The sequence below is a fragment of the Muntiacus reevesi genome, chromosome 6, assembly GCF_963930625.1.
Source record: "Muntiacus reevesi chromosome 6, mMunRee1.1, whole genome shotgun sequence".
Classification (NCBI taxonomy): domain Eukaryota; kingdom Metazoa; phylum Chordata; class Mammalia; order Artiodactyla; family Cervidae; genus Muntiacus; species Muntiacus reevesi.
Window position 1 is genome coordinate 107365416 of NC_089254.1, and position 20681 is coordinate 107386096.

The following is a 20681-nucleotide window of genomic DNA, read 5'->3' on the forward strand; positions in this document are numbered from 1 at the left end:
GGCCACTATCAGGGCGAGAGCAGGCCCCTGGGCGATGCTGCTGGCGATCAGGGCGGGTGGGTGCTGGGCTGAAGCCAGGCTCGGGCCTTGGGGGGATGGGGGGGAGGGGCAGGGAGCACACAGGGGCCACGCCATAAATAGCCCATCCATAGGCCATAAATAGCCTGGACATCCCAGCCTTGCCAAGGAAGGAGGCCTCAGGCTGGGGAATTAGGGAGGAGCCTGGAGGAGGCGGCCAGGGCGGAGCTCAGAGCTTCCCCCCCGCAGAGCTGGATGGGCAGCAGGGCTGAAGGGACCACCCAGACGTGGGGTCCAACCCGCAGTTTCCCGGTGAAGGGAAATGGAGCCCCGGGGTGGGGGTGGGGGGGTGCCGTGGCCAAGGTGTGACTCCGTGTTGCAGGGGTCGGGTGGGGGTTGATCCCAAGCGGCCGTCTCTCAGCCTTCCTCATCTGTCCTGTGCTTCGCAGCGCCGGCCTCCAGCAGCCCAGGCTCTGACCCCAGAGGCAGGGCAAGAGGGTCCCCGCCTTCCGAATGTCACCAACTACCCCCGTAACTTCCCACTCTCAAACGCAAGCTAGGGGTCTCCAGCAAATGGCAGAGAACACCTCCCGTTCTGTGAAGAGTCCCCAGCACGGGTGCTCCGCGCTGGGGCACAGGCCTCGGTCCACGGGCAGCCCAGCTTGGCGCTGACCCGCATCTCCCTGGGTGACCCCGGGGGTCTCCCATGCCATTGCTAGCTGGAAATCGAGGAGGAAGTCCTCTGTCCATTGGGGGTACCTTAGGATAAAGAGACCACTTCCCCTGGGGGAGATGAAAAGGGGAGAAGGGAGAAAGGAAACTCGAAATCAGCCCCCCGGGGGGCCCCCTGCCCAGCACAGGACCCTCTCGGGCCAGTCCAGCTGTCTCCCCTCCATTGGCTCTCACGACACGGGTCACATGCTTTGACCTTTATTCACACGATCCTTACACGGCATTTTCGGGGATCACCCTGGGGCTCCCAGCGCTCAGTGGCATGGTCATCCCCAGCTCCCTAGGGTCCCCCTCGAAGCCCGTGGGTGGCCTTCTGCCAGGGGCAGGAGGCTGCGTCCCTTTCATCCCCCACCCCCCCACCGAGGGTCATAGGAAGGAGTGCAGAGCTCCGGCAGGTGTGGAATGGGAGGGGTGGTGTACAGAAGATGAGTGGAAACCCCTCAGCGAAGATGCTGGGTCTGCCCACAGCTCTCACCCGGCCCACAGGTGCCTACCGCCTTCTCCCCTCGCCCCTACTCCGATCCACTGCTGCCCCAGAGGCACTCCTGTAGAAATAAACCCTAGAATAGAAGGGACCTTGGAGATCCAACCACTCCTCACTTCACTGAAAAAGGAAACTGAGGCCCAGAGACAGGGAAGGACCACGCGAGACCTCTCAGGTTACAGCCGGGGTCCGCTGACCCCACGCTCCGGCTTTTTTTTTTTTCCTATACTTACTCTAGACCTTTTTCTCCTTTTCCTATTTTTCTCCCTTAAACACCTCTGGCTTCCCAGATGGCACTAGTACTAAAGAGCTCGCCTGCCAATTCGGGAGACATCAGAGGCATAGGTTCAATCCCTGGGTCGGGAAGATTCCCCTGGAGCAGGGAATGGCAACCCACTCCAGTATATTCTTGCCTGGAGAATCCCGTGGACAGAGGAGCCTGGTGAGCTCCATTCCACGGGGTCGCAGAGGGTCGGACACGACCGAAGCGACTGGGCACGCACAGAAACACCTTAGAGAGGGAGAGAGCTGGGGAGCCAGGTGGCGGCTGGGTGACAGTGGGTGAAGACACCAGGCGCGGATCAGAGGGGTCTGGGAAGCAGAGCGGAGCCGGTTTGTGAGCGGCCGGGCCGGGGGTGGGGAGAGGGTGGGTAAGAAGGGGAGCAAGGCTGAGCCAGGCAGGGGCACAGAGTAAGGGGCAGGAAGCACGGAAATGGACAAAGAGAGCAGGTCCCCGAGCCGTCCGGCCGTTTATACCTCTGCCCTGCCCCAGTCCCCTCCCGGCCCGTGGGGCCCCACCCGTCCTGCTCCTAATCTCAGGCACCCCAGCCTCAGCTTCACTTTCTCTTCTCCTTTGCCTTGGCTTCCTCAGCAGCGTCCTGGTCCTTGAGAAATTTCATCTTCTTCTTGCCCAGCGGGGTCTTGAAGTACCAGTCCTGGGTTGCAGGAAGGGTGAAGGCAATGGGTCGGACCCTCGGCTCTGCTGGCTGACCTCGCCCTTCCCTTCCGATGGATCTGAGTCCTCCGCGAGCAGGTCCTCTGCTCTCCTCTGGGGTACTAGGGTTCCTGCCAGAGCCCTGGTTTCCCTCACGCGTCACCAGATACTCTGGGCCACGGTCAGGGGCGAGAGGCCTCCTCCCTGCCCTGCAGCCCCTGGTCCTCCCCCAGCCATCCCCAGGGTCAGTGGCTGCAGGTGCCCAGCTGGCCCTGCCCACGAGTCCTTCCCTCCTGAGCTCCCTGGGGAGCAGACAGAGGGGTCCAAAGTGCACTATGGGCCTGGGGGGTGGGTTTCAGAGGGCTGACTCCCCCACTGCTGTTGGCCCTGCCCCCCCTACAAAGCCTCACCTTCAGGGACTCCTCCTCCTCCCGGTACACCGGGTCCAGCTTCGCCAGGGGCCCCAGGAATTCTGAGGTCAGGAGGGGCCGCCTGGATAGCTGCAGGAGCCGTCGCTCAGTCAGCACCGCCTGGATGGCTTGGAGGATGCAGCCAGCCGTGTAGCCATCGGACACCTTGGCCAGGGCGCTGATGTCCAAGTGCTGGGTCCCCTTGGCTCCCTGGGCCTCGATCATATGCCTCCAGAGCACTGCGTGCAGTGGGGGGGGTGGGGGGGGGTGGGCACACGGGGCAGAGAGAGGCAGTGGGCGCCTCCGTGTCTGCAGAGGAGCTCTGTGCTTCTGGAGGGCCGCCCAGCATCCAGCAGCGCCCCTCCTCCCAGGGAGGTAAGGATCTTCCTCCCCACTTAACACGGCAACTGCGACTCCGAGGACTTGAGCGACCCGCCCGTGTCTACACGGGCACACCAGGCCCCAGGCCCCAGGCCCCAGGGCGGCTTGTCTAGCCATCCCTCCAGAGCACCTGGAGTGGAGGTCAGGACTCAGAGCAGGGGCTGATGGGGGAAGCGGGGAGCTTTGGCAAGGGCAGTCCCTCGACCCCTTCTCTGACCTGACCCCACATTCCCCAGCCTCGCCGTGAAAAAAGTGAAAAAGTGTTAGTCGCTCAGTCGTATCCGACTCTGTGCGACCCCATGGAGACTGTAGCCTGCCAGGCTCCTCTGTCCATGGGATTCTCCAGGCAAGAATACTGGAGTGGGCTGCCATTCCCTTCTCCAGGGGCATCTTCCCGACCCAGGGATCGAACCTGCACCTCCTGCATTGCAGGCAGATTCTTTTACCGTCTGAGCTACCAGGGAAGTCCTGGGTCGGGAAGATGCCCTGGAGGTGGGCAGGGCTACCCACTCCAGCATCGTGGCCTGGAGAAGCCCACGGACGGAGGAGCCTGGCGGGCTGCAGTCCATGCAGTCACAAGGGGCCTTACCATAGCGAGAGGCGTAATCAGGCCGAGGCAGGAGGAGGATGCGCTCGTAGGTGCGGCAAAGGCCCTTCATCTCGGCCACCTGCGGCCGGTCGGTGGTCCCAATCAGCATCACGCGGTCCCCGGGAGTCAGCAGCCGCAGGGCCTTGGTGAGGTCCTTCTTTATTCGCTTCGGGTCCATCTGTTCCGGGAAAGGTGGGGAGGGCGGGGAGGGGTGGGGACCAGGGACATCATACTGGCTTCTAATTCACAGAGCTCATCCTCACAAGGACCGCGGTGGGGGGGGGGGGGTGCGGGCAGACAGGAGGGGTTGTTGGTCCCGCTTTAAGGTTAAGTAAGTAAGGCAGGAGGACTCATCCGAGGCCATGTGGCGGGTGAGGTCTGGAGTGACACGAACACACCCACACCTGCCAGCCCTGCCCACCTCCTCCTCGTCTTTGGGGACCCGCTTATAGAAAGTCTTCTCCGCATTCCCAATCCAGATCACAGAGGGCTGTAGGTACCGAGCCACCTGGATGCATCAGAGAACAGAAGCCCGAGGTCAGACATCCTTGGGGGAAGTGTCCCCTCCCTATCTGGTCAAACCCAGGGTCAGGGCTGTCCTCGATCGTGGCCGGCTCCGTTCCCACATCCTGCCAGCCCCACCTCTGCGCCCTTCCAACACCCATCACACCAGAGTCCCTGCCCTCCCCAGGGGGGAGGTGGCAGTACGGGGGTTGGGGGGGGCTATGTGTTCAGCTTCATCTCTGCCAAGAAAAGAAACTCCCCTGCCTCCCACTTCCTTCCCACCTCCCCCATCACTGGGGCTTCGGGAATCCACACACTCCCAGCAGGGACTGACTGGTGGGGAGACCTCATCAGCTCCTGAAACGACACCACCTGGGCAGCTGGGTGACCCCGCATCCCCCCGCCGAGCCCACCCAGCTCTGCTGCCACAGTCTGAGAACTCGAGGTGCCGTCAGGAGACTCCCAGACCTTAAAGACAACGTGCACCAGCATCTGCCCCCCAGTCTTGCCGGGGTATTTGCCCTGCAGGTTCTCCGGCGACAGGTCGAAAAGGTTGGCACCGGTCTCCGTGCACACGGCCTTCACCAGCATCTTCTTGCCCATACCAGAGGGGCCCACCAGGAGGATGGAGCGGATGAGGGGAGCCATGGAGTGTATATCTGGGGAGCCTGAGAGAGAAGACGGGGGGGCTAGGAGCTGGCAGGGGCTGGGGGTGGAGACGTCGAGTCAGGGGAGGTCAGGGGCCCCAGGCTGGGCAATACGAGGGTCAGGTCACAGCTGCACTCTTCCGCCCCAGGGCCTGGGCAATGCCCCCGGGAGAGTCAGCCTGGATGGCGCCTAATGGTTTAGCAAGCCTAATTCCAAGGGCTACATGGGAAGGGGGACCTGGGCGGGGAGAGAGGGGTGTTCAGAAGACAGCCTCCCTCCTCCCAGTGCCCTTTCTCCTTTCCATCCCACCTGTTTCCACTCCTGAATTTTGAAGGGATGGAATTAAAGGGCGTGTGACAAAGCTCTTCAGAAAGATCCAGGCTCTGGTGTGTATCAGGGGGTGGAGGGCTGGTCTTCTAGGAACAGGACAGACTAGGGGAGATCGCTCAGGGCTGAGTGAGGGGCTGGAAATGTGGGGTCCTCTGTGGGTCAAGGGCCTGCCTGGCTTCAGGGTGTGATCTCCAGTGGGGGGCCCAAGGAAGGCACGGGGGGAGCCCGACACGCGTCCAAAGCCCCTGACGGATACACCTGCCTGGGCCGCCCACCCCGCGGCCCCACCAGGCCTCTCACCGAGCCGCAGAATCGCGTACAAGGCCACGTTCTGCCGGATGTCAGCCAGGGAGGGCATAGGCAGCTTGTTTGCCAAGTTCAGGGCCGATCCGAGATAGAGGCAGTCACCTGGGGTGGGGAGGGGGGCGCAGCCGGTGAGCGGCAGCCGCTGGGGCAGGGCACATGGGGAGAAGGGTCGCGGCAGGGGTGGCCGTCGGCTTTGGGGATGGCCAAGGCCAGGGGAACCGCTCCTCGGTCCCGCCGGGGGCAGGCGCTGGGGGGAGGTCTCACCAATATAGTCTTTCAAAGGCACTGTCTCGCTCTTCTTTAGAAGGCCTGAGACGACGAGCTCTTCAAACAGGGAGTCCATGGGCCTGGCAGAGCATGGCGCAGGGGGGCGCCCAGGACAAAAGCGAAGGGACACAGTTTGGTGGGGGCGGTGCTGCAGGCAGGAGCAGCGGGGGCAAGGGGGACTCGCCAGCGGCGTCCTGTCCTCCTTCCTGCGGTCAGGCAGCATCGGAAGGCACGACGCTGGCCCGCTGGCCCAGACGGCAGCGTACCCCAGCCAGGTGCCCCGGGGTTTGAGTGGCGTGTGAGAAAGGATCAGCGCCCTCTGAGACCCAACGTGGGTGGCACATGGCCTCTTCCTAGAAACCACATGGAAGATGTACACGCGCTCGGGAGGCTGGGGGGCGGGGCTGGCCATGAACGCAGCTGGCACCGGCGTGCTCGCATCACCAGGGGTGAGCAGAAGGGGGCCACTGGCAAGGCCCCCGATGCCCACAGTGGGATGCCCAGGGGTGGTGGGCAAGTGGGGAAGGAAGGAGACACGGGAAGCAGGGAGCGTTTGGAACAATGCTCTGCTCACACCTCATCCTGAATCTCCACTTTCACAGCACTTTCTTGTGCTTGAGTTCATCCTCACGGCTCTCCCGTGAGTCTGGCGGGGCAGGAACTCAGAGAGGTTAAGTGACTTCCCCCAGGTCACACAGCCACAGAGCCGGGCCCCAAAGTCAGATCTGTCCTGGATGAGGGCTCGCTCCACCACCCCCAGTGAAGTGTGGGTTCTGCTACCTGTCTGGGGTCAGGTCTTTTTCCTTCTTCTTCTTCCCGGGTTTCTTGCCTGCCTTCTTCTGGTAGAAAGCAAACACACAGGCAGTGGTCTTCTGTTCCTTGCCTCCCCTGCCCGAGCGCCCTGCCTTGCTCCAGCCCCGGCCCCTCGTCTTGCCTTTGGAGGCTTCATGGGTCTCGTCTCCTCCCTGTCCACGGCCAACCTCAGGTTCTTCAGCTCCTGACGCATCAGATCATCCACCTGGGGGCCAGCAGGGGGTGTGATGGGGTGACCAGGGCTTGGGGAGGACAAGTAGGAGGCTGAGGATGAAGTTGGGGTCAGGGGGCCGTCAGGGAAGATCCAGCTCAGCCCAGCAATGGCAGCTGGTGGGGGTGGAGGGTTCTTTAGGAATGTCCCAACCCTGACCCACATCTCGCTCATGCTTGAGCCTGGCATTCGCGTGGGCAGAAGCTCCGAGGATGAAGCCAGTCAGCTTTCAGTTCAAGCCCCAGTTCAGTTGAGTTCAGTCGTGTCCAACTCTTTGCGACCTCATGAACTGCAGCATGCCAAGCCTCCCTGTCCATCACCAGCTCCCGGAGTTTACTCAAACTCATGTCCTTCGAGTCAGTGATGCCATCCAACCATTGCATCCTCTGTCGTCCCCTTCTCCTCCCGCCTTCAATCTTCCCCAGCATCAGGGTCTTTTCCAAGAGTCAGTTCTTCCCACCAGGTGGCCAAAGTATTGGAGCTTCAGCTTTAGCATCAGTCCTTCCAATGAACACCCAGGACTGATCTCCTTTAGGATGGACTGGTTGGATCTCCTTGCAGTCCAAGGGACTCTCAAGAGTCTTCTCCAACACCACAGTTCAAAAGCATCAATTCTTCAATGCTCAGCTTTCTTTATAGTCCAACTCTCACATCCATACATGACTACTGGAAAAATCATAGCTTTGACTAGATGGACCTTTGTTGGCAAAGTAATGTCTCTGCTTTTTAATATGCTGTCTAGGTTGGTCATAACTTTTCTTCCAAGGAGTGTCTTTTAATTTCATGGCTGTGGTCACCATCTGCAGTGATTTTGGAGCCCCCAAAAATAAAGTCTCTCACTGTTTTCCTTGTTTCCCCATTTATTTGCATGAAGTGATGGGACCAGATGCTATGATCTCAGTTTTCTGAATGTTGAGCTTTAAGCCAACTTTTTCACTCTCCTCTTTCACTTTCATCAAGAGGCTTTTTAGTTCTTCTTCACTTTCTGCCATTAGGGTGGTGTCATCTGCACATCTGAGGTTATTGATATTTCTCCCGGCAATCTTGATTCCAGCTTGTGCATCTTCCAGTCCAGCATTTCTCATGATGTACTCTGCATGTAAGTTAAATAAGCAGGGTGACAATATACAGCCTTGACATACTCCTTTTCCTATTTGGAACCAGTCTGTTCTTCCATGTCCAGTGCTAACTGTTGCTTCTTGATCTGCATACAGATTTCTCAGGAGGCAGGTCAGATGGCCTGGTGTTCCCATCTCTTGAAGAATTTTGCATAGGTTGCTGTGATCTACACAGTCAAACGCTTTGGTGTAGTCAATAAAGCAAAAGTAGATGTTTTTCTGGAACTCTTGCTTTTTCGATGATCCAGCGAATATGAGCAATTTAATATCTGGATCCTCTGCCTTTTCTAAATCCAGCTTGAACATCTAGAAGTTCATAGTTCACATACTGTTGAAGTCTAGCTTGGAGAATTTTGAGCATTACTTTGTTAGTGTGTGAGATGAGTGCAATTTGTGGTAGTTTGAGCATTCTTTGGCATTGCCTTTCTTTGGGATTGGAATGAAAACTGACATTTTCCAGTCCTGCGGCCACTGCTGAGTTTTCCAAATTTCTTGGCATATTGAGTGCAGCACTTTCACAGCATCATCTTTTAGGATTTGAAGTAGGTCAACTGGAATTCCATCACCTCCACCAGCTTTGTTTAAAGTGACACTTCCTAAAGTGACACTTCACATTCCAGGATGTCTGGCTCTAGGTGAGTGATCACCCCATTGTGGTTATCTGGGTCATGAAGATCTTTTTTGTACAGTTCTTCTGTGTATTCTTGCCACCTCTTCTTAGTCTCTTCTGCTTCTGTTAGGTCCATACGATTTCTGTCGTTTATTGTGCCCATCTCTGCATGAAATGTTCCCTTGGTATCTCTAATTTTCTTGAAGAGATCTCTAGTCTTTCCCATTCTATTGTTTTCCTGTATTTCTTTGCATTGTTTACTGAGGAAGGTTTTCTTATCTCTCCTTGCTATCCTTTGGAACTCTGCATTCAAATGGGTATATATTTCATTTTCTCCTTTGCCTTCAGCTCAAGCCCCAGATCCACTGTTTAAAGTCTGCGTGGGGGACTTCCCTGCTGGTCCCGTGGCTAAGAATCTGTCTTGCAATGCAGGGGACGCGGGTTCAATCCCTGATCAGAGAACGAAGATCCCGCATGCCACAGAGCAACTAGGCTGTGGCCCCCAACTACTGACCCCCAGCCACAACTAGAGAGTCCGCACTGCAACGAAACGTCTCAAGGGCCGCAACGAAGATCCAATGTGGCCAAATAAATTAAATAGTCTGCGTGACCTTGAGCAATTTCGTGACCCCTCAGCCTGTTTCCTCACCTGTGATGTCAAGAAAATCAAGGCGCCTGTCTCACACGTTGTTGGAAAGATTGTGTGATCCAGTGCTCCCAAGGTGGGTGGCACAGGGTGGGTAGAGGACGGTGGGTATGACCCTGGTGCAGAGCCCCTGGTGACCCCTTCCCTCAAGGCTGCATCAGAGGACCCCGGGGACCAAGATGCACCCAGACGGAGCCAGGACTAGGCCGGGCAGGTGGTGCCTAGAGGCAGGCTGCTGCAGAGGCTGGCGGGCCGGGGGCCGGTGGGCAGCAAGGATGGAGCCTGATCCTTGGGGGTCCCGCAGGGACACTCACCTGTATGCGGATCTCCTCTTCCACGTCTTTCCTCTGTTCCATCTTGAGGGTCTCGGAGTCAAAACTCTGGCTGGGAAAGAGGCTGTCAAATCGGTTCTTCCACAGATCTGCCGGTGCAGGGGTGTGTGTCCAGGATCCAGATGTACACACACACTCACACTCACGTGCACACAGACGCTCACAGGTGCACGCACACACGCTGGCCCAGCTCTCCTCTCACCGAGCTGCCTGGCACTTCCACCCAGACCGCAGAGCAAGGCCTGATCCCAAGACCTGTGGCCACAGGATTCAGACCCAAAGCCCAGGGAGCACACCTCACACCCCTCTCCTCCTCGGCTTTTTCCCCTCGGCTGTCACCCCCACATCCTCACGCCCCCCACATGTGGCACGGGCTCACTCTCCCGGGGACCAAGGTCACCACAAGAGCCCACAGGCCTGACTGCCCCCCTGCTCTCACCCGTGTACTCCTTGTGGCCGGCGTTAATCGCAGGGATGGATCTGGAAGGCAGTGCCCTAAGCATCGTGTCTGCTTCCTAGAATAGAGACATCCTCCTCTCGAAGCCCTCACCTCTGCGCATCACCTCCGGGCATCTGGGCCTGATCCTCCCAGACCCGCCTCCCGCTGGGAATTCTCTGAGACTCCGTGCCCCTGCCCCCTTGGTCCGTGGCTCCAGGCGGTGCCTTACTCCCTTCTTGGTCTTTTCTCCCTTCTTCTTTTTCTCTTTTCCCTCCTTTTCTTTCTCCTTATTTTTCTCTTGCTCCTTTTTTTTGTTCTCCTGGACTTGCACCTCCAGTTCCATCCTCACCTGTGACAGACACAGGAAGATGCTTCGTGGAAGACCAAGGGGGTTGATACAAGCCAGAGAACCCCGGGGCCTGAGCTAGGGATAGACCCAGGATTCCCAAGGCCTCGTGTCACTGGTAGGACCAAGGCGCTGAGGGTCCAGGAAGAAAGGGGCTCAGCTGAGCGGGTGGGTGCTTGCTCAGAGCTGCTGCTTTCCCCAAGAGTCTCCATGGAGGTGGGGACCTGGAGTCACAGTGCTCTCATCAGACACGTTGCCTCTCTCTGACCAAGGGGGACTCCTCCAGCTCCTTCCGGGGACCCCCTCCTCCACCACATCTGCGTCCTCTCCCCCAGCCCCCGCCACCCTCAGCTGACATGCAGGTTACTCTCTCTAACCTCAGATTCCACCTAACACAGAAAGGCCTCTATTCCCACCTCCGGGGTACCTGTTCTGGAGTCTTGTCTGCAAAGATCAGGGAGGATCCACCTAAAGACTCGTCTGGATAATCAGGGAATCGGCCAGTGAGGGCACTAAATGGACATAAGATGGTCGGAGAGATGGATGGATGGAAGGATGGGTGGACAGAAAGGTGGATGGACAGATGGGTAGATGGGTGGATGGATAGGTGGATGGATGGACAGATGGGTGGAGGAACAGAAGGATAAATGGATGATGGATGGGTGGACAGATTGGGGGATGGATGCATGGATGGATGGACAGATGGGTGGATGGACGGATGGGTGGATCGATAGGTGGATGGATGGGTGGGTGGATGGATGCATGGATGGACACATGGGCAGAGGAACAGAAGGATAAATGGATGATGGATAGGTGGACAGATGGGGGATGGATGTATGGATGGATGGACAGATGGGCGGAGGAACAGAAGGATAAATGGATGATGGATGGGTAGATAGATGGGTGGATGGACGGAGGGATGGACAGATGGATGCGTGGACGGTTGGGTGGATGGATGCGTGGATGGGTGGATGGATGGAGAGAACGATGGAGAAAAATGAAGGACAAGGAAGACAGAGGGAGAGGGGGAGGGAGTGGATCCTTATAGAATAGAGTAGGGAGTGTCCCTGGACACTTTCCCATCTTATTCTGCCATTTTCTGTGCCATCTGGGGAAGCAGGAAGTCGCGTGTAGAGCTGTTCCCTTAGGCTGGGGGCCCCGAATTTACATCCAGTGCGTCAGCAGCATGTCAGAGGTTCGGGGCTAAGCCAGGGTGGGGTGAGGAGGGCAAGAGGAGGGTTCGTGGTGGGGGAGCGGGTCAGAGGAGGCTGTGGACACTGACTGGCACTCGATGAACCACTGTCGGATCTGCTCCTTCATCTTCTCCTTCATGTCGGGCCCCTCCAGCTCCCTGAGGTGGTCGTGGGCCTTCACCACGGCCAGCTGGAACTCCTCCTCCTTCTCCGTCTGCCGGAGCCTGCGCACATCCGCCCCGAGGCTGGCCTGGGACGCGGCGCCCAAGGGCTCCGCCAGGCTGGCTGAGGGGAGCTGGGGACGTGGACCGGGAGGCGAGGGGCTCAGGGGTGGGAGTGGGGCGCCCCAGCACCGCCCCCCTATCCCCGCACAGAGCTCCGCGCGCGCACACACCCACGCGGAACAACAGGGCTTGACTGCATCAGGAGAAATTGTGTTTGGAGCCTGAAACTCGTCTGTGTAAATTACTCTGATAATGAGTTTGCTAGATGCATCCGGGCTGCCCCCCCAAGCCCGCCCGCTCCCCCAGCACCCGTGGCCCCCTCCCCCTAGCCTCCGGCCCCAGCCCCACCCCCACGCCCAGCGCCCGTGTTGGCAGCCGCTCCGCAGCCACTTTCCCGCCTCATTGGCTCCCAAATGTATTTTAAATATCACTCTGCGCAGAGACAATTACTGAAAACGCTGAGCTCACACTGTTGATGGGCCCGGGCGGCCGGGCTCATTCCTCACCCACCAGTCGTGCCATGGCCCCCTGCCCCCCGCCCCAAGACCCGACCCTGCCCTGGTCTCCTGGGGTCCGGCTGCCCAGATCATCAGCGAGCTCCGACCTGCGCTCCCACGTGGGGCCGCCCAGTGCCTCCCTCCTTCTGAAGCCCCCAGCCTCCTATGGTGGCCATCCCAACCCTGGTCTCCGATCCTTCTGCCCCCAACGCCAGCTCCCCCTCCTAGTCCCTCCTCCAATCTCCCCTTATAGGCCAGGCTTTTGCGGCTCTGCCCAGGGCCGAGCGCCCTCCCAGGGATCACGGAACCTCACTCCGTGGTGGCTTCCTCTCCTAAGTCAGCAGAGACCAGCTGGGGGCCGACCACCGCAGAGCAGCGGGCTCGGGTCTGTCTTCCCCGCCTGCACCTTCACCCCTTCCTGCCCATGCTCCTCACCCCCACCCTCCTCGCACATTCATGCCCCTGTCTCCCAGTTCACACTTAGTCATTCTGCCTGCAGGGCAGAGGAAAGGAGGGAGTCGGGGATCCCAGAGCGAGTGGGGAGTCTGTGCCCCCCCAAAGGCTCTGGGGTGAAGGGGGTGTGTTCTCATCCCAAGTGGGCCCCCCACGTGCTTCTCACAGAGGCTGCAGGAAACCCACTGGCCCTGGGAACGGGCCTCGTGCCGCTGCGGGGTCCACCCCCTGCAGCCTCTCCTGCCAGCTCCATCGTGGGCCAGGGGACAGGATGCCCTGATCCACCGTCCCTCTCCCCACCCCATGTGTGGCTTCCTCCCAAAGGGCTCTGGGAGGGAGGGGGCAGCGGGAAGGGACGTGGCTTGGCAGTGGCTGTGTGCTGACCCTCCACCAGGGTCCCCAGACCCCTCTTCCCCAGCCCTCAATGGAGGGAGGTGTGCACAGGGCTGGGACCGGGACGCTCACCATGCCGATGAACTCCATCTCGGTTCGCCGGTCCTGCTGAGCGCGTTTCCTCTGCAGGTAACCCTTCCACACCTGGGGGGACACGCGGGCCCAGACACTCCCCACACTGCCTTTTTGCTGGGATGCAGGGTAGGGGGCAGAGCTCTGGGGAGGGCACCTCTAGGATACAGATCACTGGCTACTGACCCCTGAGCAGAGATAGCCCAGACAGGGTGGGGCCGGTCTGCACCCAGACGCCCGGCACTCTCAGAACCCCCCAGGAATTCCCTCCGTCTCATCTCCACCTTCTAACCTGCCTTTAAAAATATTTATTTTCTTAGTTGCGGCAGGTGAACTGTTAGTTGCAGCATGTGGGATCTAGTTCCCCGACCGGGGATCGAACCTGGGCCTCTTGCATTGGGAATGCAGTCTTAGCCAACAGACCACTAGGGAAGTCCCTAATCTGCTGTATCTTTTGAGGCACAAATCAGAGTTCAGATTCTACCTCCTCCGAGAAGCCCTCCCCACTCTCACTTCTCAGCATACGTACAGCATCTGGAATAAAAGCTTGCTTCCACCCAGGCCCATAGACCTGGCTGCTGTTGAGACCATGCAGCTCCCCTAATTAATTCCTACACGTCACAGGGAAACTGAAGCCAGAGATGGGACATGGCCTCTCCCAGGTCCCAGGGCCGTTCGGCACAGAGCCGAGACCAAGGCCCGGTTTCCTGACTCCTCACCCAGGGCTCCTCTCCCGGCTACTCTTGGGCCTGGGGACAACCCAGTGCCCTGGGGAGGAGAAAAGAGGGAGGCAGGGCCAGTGCCTCGCCTGGTAGTTTGACTGAGACAGAGCCTCAGGGGGCAGGTTTTGTGTGCAGGCTCCTGTCCTGGCTCTGTCTTCCTGCTCCCATGACGAGCACAGGAAAGACCCCTGATAACTAAGGGCCTCCCACAGTCTCCCCTCTGATGAGGGCAGTGGGGAACCTGGGACCTGGGATGCAGTGTTTCCATACTCTCGATGTCTGGAGACAGGAACAAAAGGACTCGCTTTGACTTTCGGGTTGGGGGAGGATGCTCCAGGTTTGGGGCTGACCCTCCTTCTCCAAAGGCTTGTTTCAGCGAGCCCCGAGGGCGAGGACCCCCTGTTCACTCCTGGGGCAGCCAGACCTGGGAACCGGATGCACAGCACCCCAGCCCAAGGCCCCTGATTTGCAATCTGAAAATATATCTCGGTTGGAGGGGATGTCTGTTCTCAGGGCCACTGTCTGCTAGTTGGCTGGTTTGCTCTGGATTTGGGGGGAGAAGTTCTAAGTCCCCTGAATTGGGCTGGGGAACAGAAGTTTTTGAGGCTCTAGGACTTGATAGAAGATGGGAGAGGAGCCTGACTTAAGAGAGAAAGCTCCAGCAGCCCCAGGTCAGCAGTCCAGGGCCTTCCTGCCCTAGAGGCATTCTCTAGGGCGCCTCCCATCTTCTCGGGCAGGTAAGCACTGCCCCCGTGAGCCGGCTTAGCAGCACCTGGGGGAAATCCGCAGGGCTGCCAAGACACCGAGGGGAGGCACGCCCCCAGGACAGCGGGGCGGCACGGGGGGCGGCACCTAGAGATGGAGCTGGGTGTTCTGTAGTGAGGTGGGAGGGCGTGTGATGAAAGGGTGACCTCGGGCGGCCCAGACCCCAAAGACACCTGGAGTCATCAATTCTCAGACTCCATACTCTTCATTGTGCTTCCTTTTGCCTCAGCTGCCCGGAGGCTCCGGCTACAATTCATGATTCATTTCTTTGCCTTTCTTTTTTATTTTTTCAGTTATGACAGAATGATAACATTTACAGGAGACTTGGGAAATACAGAAGAGAGTTACATATGGTTCCACTACATATTACAACTATTTTTTTTTTAAGTAGATAAACTAAGATTTTTAGCTGGAGTTTCCCTGGTGGCTCAGACGGTCAAGTGTCTACCTGCAGTGTGGGAGACCCAGAATTGATCCCTGGGTCAGGAACATCCCCTGGAGAAGGAAATGGCACCCACTCCAGTATCCTTGCCTGGAAGATTCCATGGACAGAGAAACCTGGCGGGCTATAGTCCATGGTGTCGCAAAGAGTCGGACACGACTGAGCGACTTCACTTCACTCACTTTAATATCAAACTCTCAAAAATTCATAAAATGAATAGACAGAAAAGCAGAAGGTTATAGTAGGCCGGAAAAGTTTTTGTGACTCATTTTTCACCGTCTTACAAGTTTGGGGGATGATCGTCTACTCTGTTCTGCTGCTGTATTATGGATCTTTCTCCCCTAATTTTAAATTTTTATTTATTATTGTTATTTTTTAAATTTTTGGCTGCACCATGTGGCTTGTGGAATTTTAGTTCCCTGAACAGGGATCGAACTCAGGTCCTTGGCAGTGAGAATGAGGAGTCCTCACCACTGGACTGCCAGAGAATTCCCTTTCTCCTCTGATTTTAATTATCCTTCTGTTTGGGGGCATCCCACTTCAAGTCTTTTGGGGGAGATGGGAAACAAATAATGAATAAGATACATGTTTATTACCAATGAAGGTCCCTAGTTTAACATCTAGTTGTGGGGCAGCAGAATCCAAGCACCTGTGTTTCTGTCATCAGTTGCTGAGCCAGGAAGGCTTCCTAGAGGAGGTGACTTTGCTCCAGGGTGCCTGGTGTGGGGGGGAGGTTTACCTTCTGTATGGTGATGGCTGCTTCATCCTGACTGAACTTGAACCGACCTTCCTCCCGAATCTTCCGGTCTCGCTCCTCCTCTTTCCGAATCTCCCGCATGAAGGTGGCCCGGAGCCTGCCTTGCCTGGCCCGCTCTGCCTTTTGCAGTAGGATTATGGCCTCAGTCCGGGTTAATATTGGAAAACTCTGGCCACAGCAGGAGCAAAGAGGGAGGAAACAAGGGAGGGTTTGCCATCTCCAGCTGGGAGACCAGTCCCTCAAAAACATGCTAAGGGTATGTTCCAGGGCAGTGAGGTGCCCAAGTCGTGTGTCTCTGCCTTGGTGTGGGAAGGTTACGAGGAGCACAGCGCAGCCGTGAGGAGGCCAGGATTACCCAGAGCGCTCTCCAAGGTGGTGAAGAGCAGGACGGGGCATCGGTATCCTGAAGCAGGGAACTCTGCTCCAGGGCAGGGGGTGTCTCCCTGACTCACCCCCTCTGAGATCTCTGGCTTCAATCTGGACAGGAGCTCCACCAGCATGTGTTCGCGGTCCTTCAGGATGCTGGACTGTTCCAGCTCGAAATACTTGGGAATCGGAACCTCCAGGTCTGCCTTTGGGGCAACACAGGAGAAGAAGAGTTGGGAACAAAACTCCAGACCCTCTTGGCCAACCCATTACCGCTTTCAGCTGCATACATAACCCTGGGGCTGGCTTCCTCCATCCTAGAGCTCCAGGGTGGGAAATGTACAGATTTTGAGCAGATCGCCCCAAGACTCATTCCCCTCTTCCTTTGACCCTGTCACGTGGCCAGAGTTGGATTCTGAAGGATCAGGGTAGGTAATAGGCAGTGGTCCCAGTCCTAGCTGTACATCTGAATCAACTGGGACCCAAGCTCTTAAAATGCAGGCTCCTAGGCCCTCCCTGGGCAACCACATCCGAATGGTGGGCCTAGAGAAGGTCTGTTTTTTCAAGTCCACAGCTGGGTCTCAGGCAGCTAGTAGGGGAAACTTTGAGTCCGCCTTAGACGTGGAACAGGGAGCCCTGACCTCGGGGTGGGCTGGAGGCCAGTGCAGAAGCGCTGTGCTCTGGGACTTGCTGATGCAGAGACATCCCCTGAGGGTCTTGTGAAAACGCAGAGGCAGAGTAGTGGTTTGGGGGTGCAGCCAGAGATTCTGCATCTCTAACAAGTTCCTAGGTGATGTTGACGCTGCTGGTCCAAGGACCACACTTTGAGGAACAAGCCTCCAGGGGACCCTTTCCAGCAATCCCCTGCAATGGGGTTCGTCTCTCCTCCGAGCCAGACAGAGCTTCCAGCCTGACTCCCCAGCCACCCTTAATTACTTTTTTTTTAGATTTATTTATTTATTTTTGGCTTTGCTAGGTCTTTGTTGCTGCACACAGGCTTTCTCTAGTTGTTGCAAATGGGGGTTACTCTCTAGTTGGGGGTGCACAGGGTTTTCATTGCGGTAGCTTCTCTTGGGGAGCTCAGGCTCTAGGCTCAGTCCTGGTGGCTCATGGGCTCAGCTGCCAAATGGCATGTGGAATCTTCCCAAAGCAGGGATTGAACCCATGTCCCCTGCATTGGCAGGCAGACTCTCAACCGCTAGACGACCAGGGAAGTCGCACCTCCTAACTACAGTGCGTGAACTTCCCAAACCCCATCGTAGGATCTGCCCTGCCCGCCTTCCCTTGCAGATGATGCCCCAAGGCCTGGGGTGTCCGAGGAAAGTCAAGGCCACCCCTACTCCCAGCTGGCTGGGGCTTGGTTTGCTTCCACAAGGAGGGGGAGATCAAGGCTAGCCCTCCCCCCAGCTCCCCGCCCCCCCACCCCGAGCTGGGGTGGGCGCAGTGCTTGAGCAGCCTGCGCACCGGGGTGAGCTTTAAGTCCTGCAGCACTTGGTCCAGGCAGTGGGTCTCACACAGGTCGGCGCGAACCAGATCGTCTTTGAGCTCTAGCACGCGGCAGGCCACACTGTCCAGCAGCCGCCGCAGCAGTCGCCGCTTCTGCGGCTGCACCATCTGGTCGTAGAGGGTGTCGAAGCGGCGCAGTAGCCCCAGGTAGTACAGATAGAGCGAGGAGAGCCGGTACTGGAAGGACTGCCGCTCGGGGTCGGGAACGGGTTCCCCCAGCAGCGACTCCTGGTCCAGCAGCTCTTCCAAGATCAGGTGGGAGGAGTCCCAGAGGCGCTGGTAAGCTCTAGGGGGGGTGCCGGCAGGGGGCGCCCTGAGCCTCAGAGGACGGGGAAGGGGGCGAGGAGGGGGCACCCTGAGCCTCAGAGGATGGGGAAAGGGGCGAGGAGGGGGCGCCCTGAGTCTCAAGGTGGGGAGGGGGCGAGGAGGGGGCGCCCTGAGCCTCAGAGGACTGGGAAGGGGGCGAGGAGGGGGCGCTCTGAGCCTCAAGGTGTGAGGGGGCGAGGAGGGGGCGCCCTGAGCCTCAAGGTGAGAGGGGGGCCGGCAGGGGGCGCCCTGAGCCTCAGAAGAGCAAGGGCGGAGGGGGAGGGCTGGGGTCCCCTGAGGCGCCTGAAGACCTGAATTCAAGGTCCCAGAAGGTGTGATGCTAAGCAGACTCATGGCCCCGAGGGGGAGTCCCGGGAAGGGAGAGGCCTTCAGGGAACTGAGACGGTGGCCCCAGTGAGACCCCCTGAGGCTTAGAAGCTGAGGGACCGGGGCTCCTGTGGCTGGAGCCCACCCAGGGAGGAGCAAGGAGGGTGGCGAATGGGCACCGCCCTGAGGGCCTGCTGCCAAAGGAGGGGCCTTTCGGAGTCTGTGGCTGGTCCCTCTGGAGGGACCCCCAGCAATGTCGCAAAGGTCTAGGATGGTGGGCTGGAAGTGGTGTAGAGAAGGGTACCGCACGGAGGCACTGTTCTGGAGTCAGTAGCCTGAGGGAAACCTGAGCACCGGCAGGAGCGGCCAGGGTGGCTGTGTGAGTGTCTGGGGTCCAGGTGGGGCCGGCCCTCAGGAGCCCTCCCCCCACCGGCCTTGTCCCCAGCCGCCTGGCTCCGGGACCAGGGAGGCGCCATGCCCTCGGCTCTCCCCTCCTTCACTCACGCCTCGGACATGGTGCCCAACTCCACTCTGAACTTGGTGAGCCCGTCCTGGAATCCACAGAACGCCTGTGGTTCCACCAGGACTCCGCTCCACAAAGCCAGAATAGCCCAGGTTTAAGGGTTCTGTCCCATTGTCTCAGAGTTCTAAGGCTGTGAGGGGCGGGGGTGCAGGTACAGGATTGGGGACGCTTGTCTCAGAGGACACCCTGGAGCTGGCATGCCAGAGGGCCTGGGCTCCCTTGTAGCACCTTGGCCAGGGCGGACAGCCGGGTCAGCTGCAGCTACTTCCCTTGTGAGGATAAATGAAAGAATGGGCTTTGTTTGACATCACCCTGTAGACCGTGAGGCTCTGGGTGGTTGTTAGTCCTAAAGGTGTTCGTCCAGCTGTCCTCTTGGCTGGAGACCAGGCCCAGCCTCCCGACACTTGTGTGTGGCTGCACCGCAGGGGCAAAGGGGCAGGAGTTGGGCTTGGTAGGCCTGGGTTCACGCGGCTTGTGGAATCTTAGTTCCCCAACCGGGAACTGAACCCAGGCACACGGCAGTGAAAGCGCAGAGTCCTACCCACTGGATCACCGGGGACGTCCCCATGCTTCCCCCTTTACGTGAGCACAAACACGCCTGCTCCCTGGGGTCTGACCTCAGTTCACATGGTTCGGGTGAGCTGTACCTGTGTAAAGAATGAGGCTGCAAGGAGTAGTGGGTGGGACTCAGTGGTGGTTTTGGGCTCCTTTTGAGCTCTTTGGGGGTTTCCCCATCACTGCTTCAGGCTCTTGGGGACATTCTTTGGAAAATTCAAAGCATATCAGCCTGGCTTGGGTCTGCTGGGGTAAGCTTTTGGCTCAGTGTCAAGTGGGGAACGTCTGAATAAATATATAAGGCAGGGGGTAAAAGACGGCAGCGGGAGAGAGACAGAGGCAAAGAGGATCGGGAGAGGAATCCACCTGTCCCCAGAGCTTCCAAGGACCTTGCCAAAATGCAGATTCCCATTCAACACTCTGATCTGGGGCCCAGGATTCGGCATTCCTAACAAGCTCCCAGGGTGTTACAGAAGCTGCTGGCCTGTGAATCACGCCTAGAGTAGCAAGGAGTATAAACACAGTGGGAGTAGGGAGGAGCTGAGCTTCCGGGCTAGGTCTCCTGAGCCAGTCTTTTTCCTGCCGTTGGACAAAAGCGTGGATAATTAGTTCTCACCATGTGGCATCTCCACTGTAGGCTTGACAGAGGAGGAAACATGCATGACATATGTCGGGTCACAGTTCAGCCATCGTTACAGCGAGCCTTTTCGATATATGAACTTGAAGTTACAAAGGGAACATAAAGGATTTTGGACTGTTCATGCAATCCCAGCCAGCCCTTCACTCCACCGCAGCAGAGGCTGAATTAGAAAAGGAGAATGTGGTCATGTGTTATGTAGTGAATCTAGGTGCATGATGTACAAGTGGTTATGGTACTATTTTTGCATTTTCTTTTCCAAAATAAAATGGGAGAAGAAAAGTTAGGAGTCTCAAAAACATTCTCACGAATTTGTTCTGAAATTAAGAGGAAGAAAACCTTAGGGGAAAATAAAAACATCTTTGAGATCCCGGTAGGTTACTTTGAAACATTGGGCCTTCGTTTTTGTATCTTGTAGATCTGTGTAGCCCCTGTGCCCAGCACAGGACAAAAATAATAGTCTTCTAAAAATGGCCTCACAGAACCCCGTCCCAAAGGAGGGATGCATGTGGAATTTCAGGCCCAGAGAGGGCGTGATGGAAACTGCCAGCGGCAGACTCAGGATTCTAACCCAGACCAGGTTGTCCCTCATCTCACCTAAGAACAAGAATGCTGTACATTTACAAAGTGTCACATGTCACCCGTGGGCCCTACCCAGAACGGAGGTTTTAAGAGGTATGTGGTATGCATAAGTGTTCTTCCATCTTGGGGGCATGACAAGTAGGGACAACCTGCCCCACACCACACCTCACCTCCACGCATCCCTTTTTGAAATCAGAACAACACAGGAGAGCAGTGCAGCCTTTATTAAGGTCGGGCCCCGGG

General features: G+C 57.8%; 1 protein-coding gene across 1 annotated transcript; it reads right to left on the bottom strand.

The window, feature by feature from the left end:
- Positions 1-2070: 2070 nt before the first annotated feature.
- On the bottom strand, positions 2071-18617 carry IQCA1L (IQ motif containing with AAA domain 1 like). Its single transcript, XM_065938532.1, has 19 exons — positions 18496-18617; positions 17467-17794; positions 16089-16208; positions 15619-15804; positions 12951-13022; positions 11401-11606; positions 10546-10630; positions 10002-10121; positions 9773-9848; positions 9316-9422; positions 6538-6621; positions 6384-6442; positions 5601-5683; positions 5331-5438; positions 4521-4720; positions 3970-4056; positions 3549-3726; positions 2579-2817; positions 2071-2169 (listed from the first exon to the last, which is right to left on the bottom strand). The coding sequence occupies exons 1-19, from the start codon at positions 18615-18617 to the stop codon at positions 2071-2073; spliced, it is 2559 nt and encodes an 852-aa protein (XP_065794604.1).
- Between the last annotated feature and the right edge of the window lie 2064 nt (positions 18618-20681).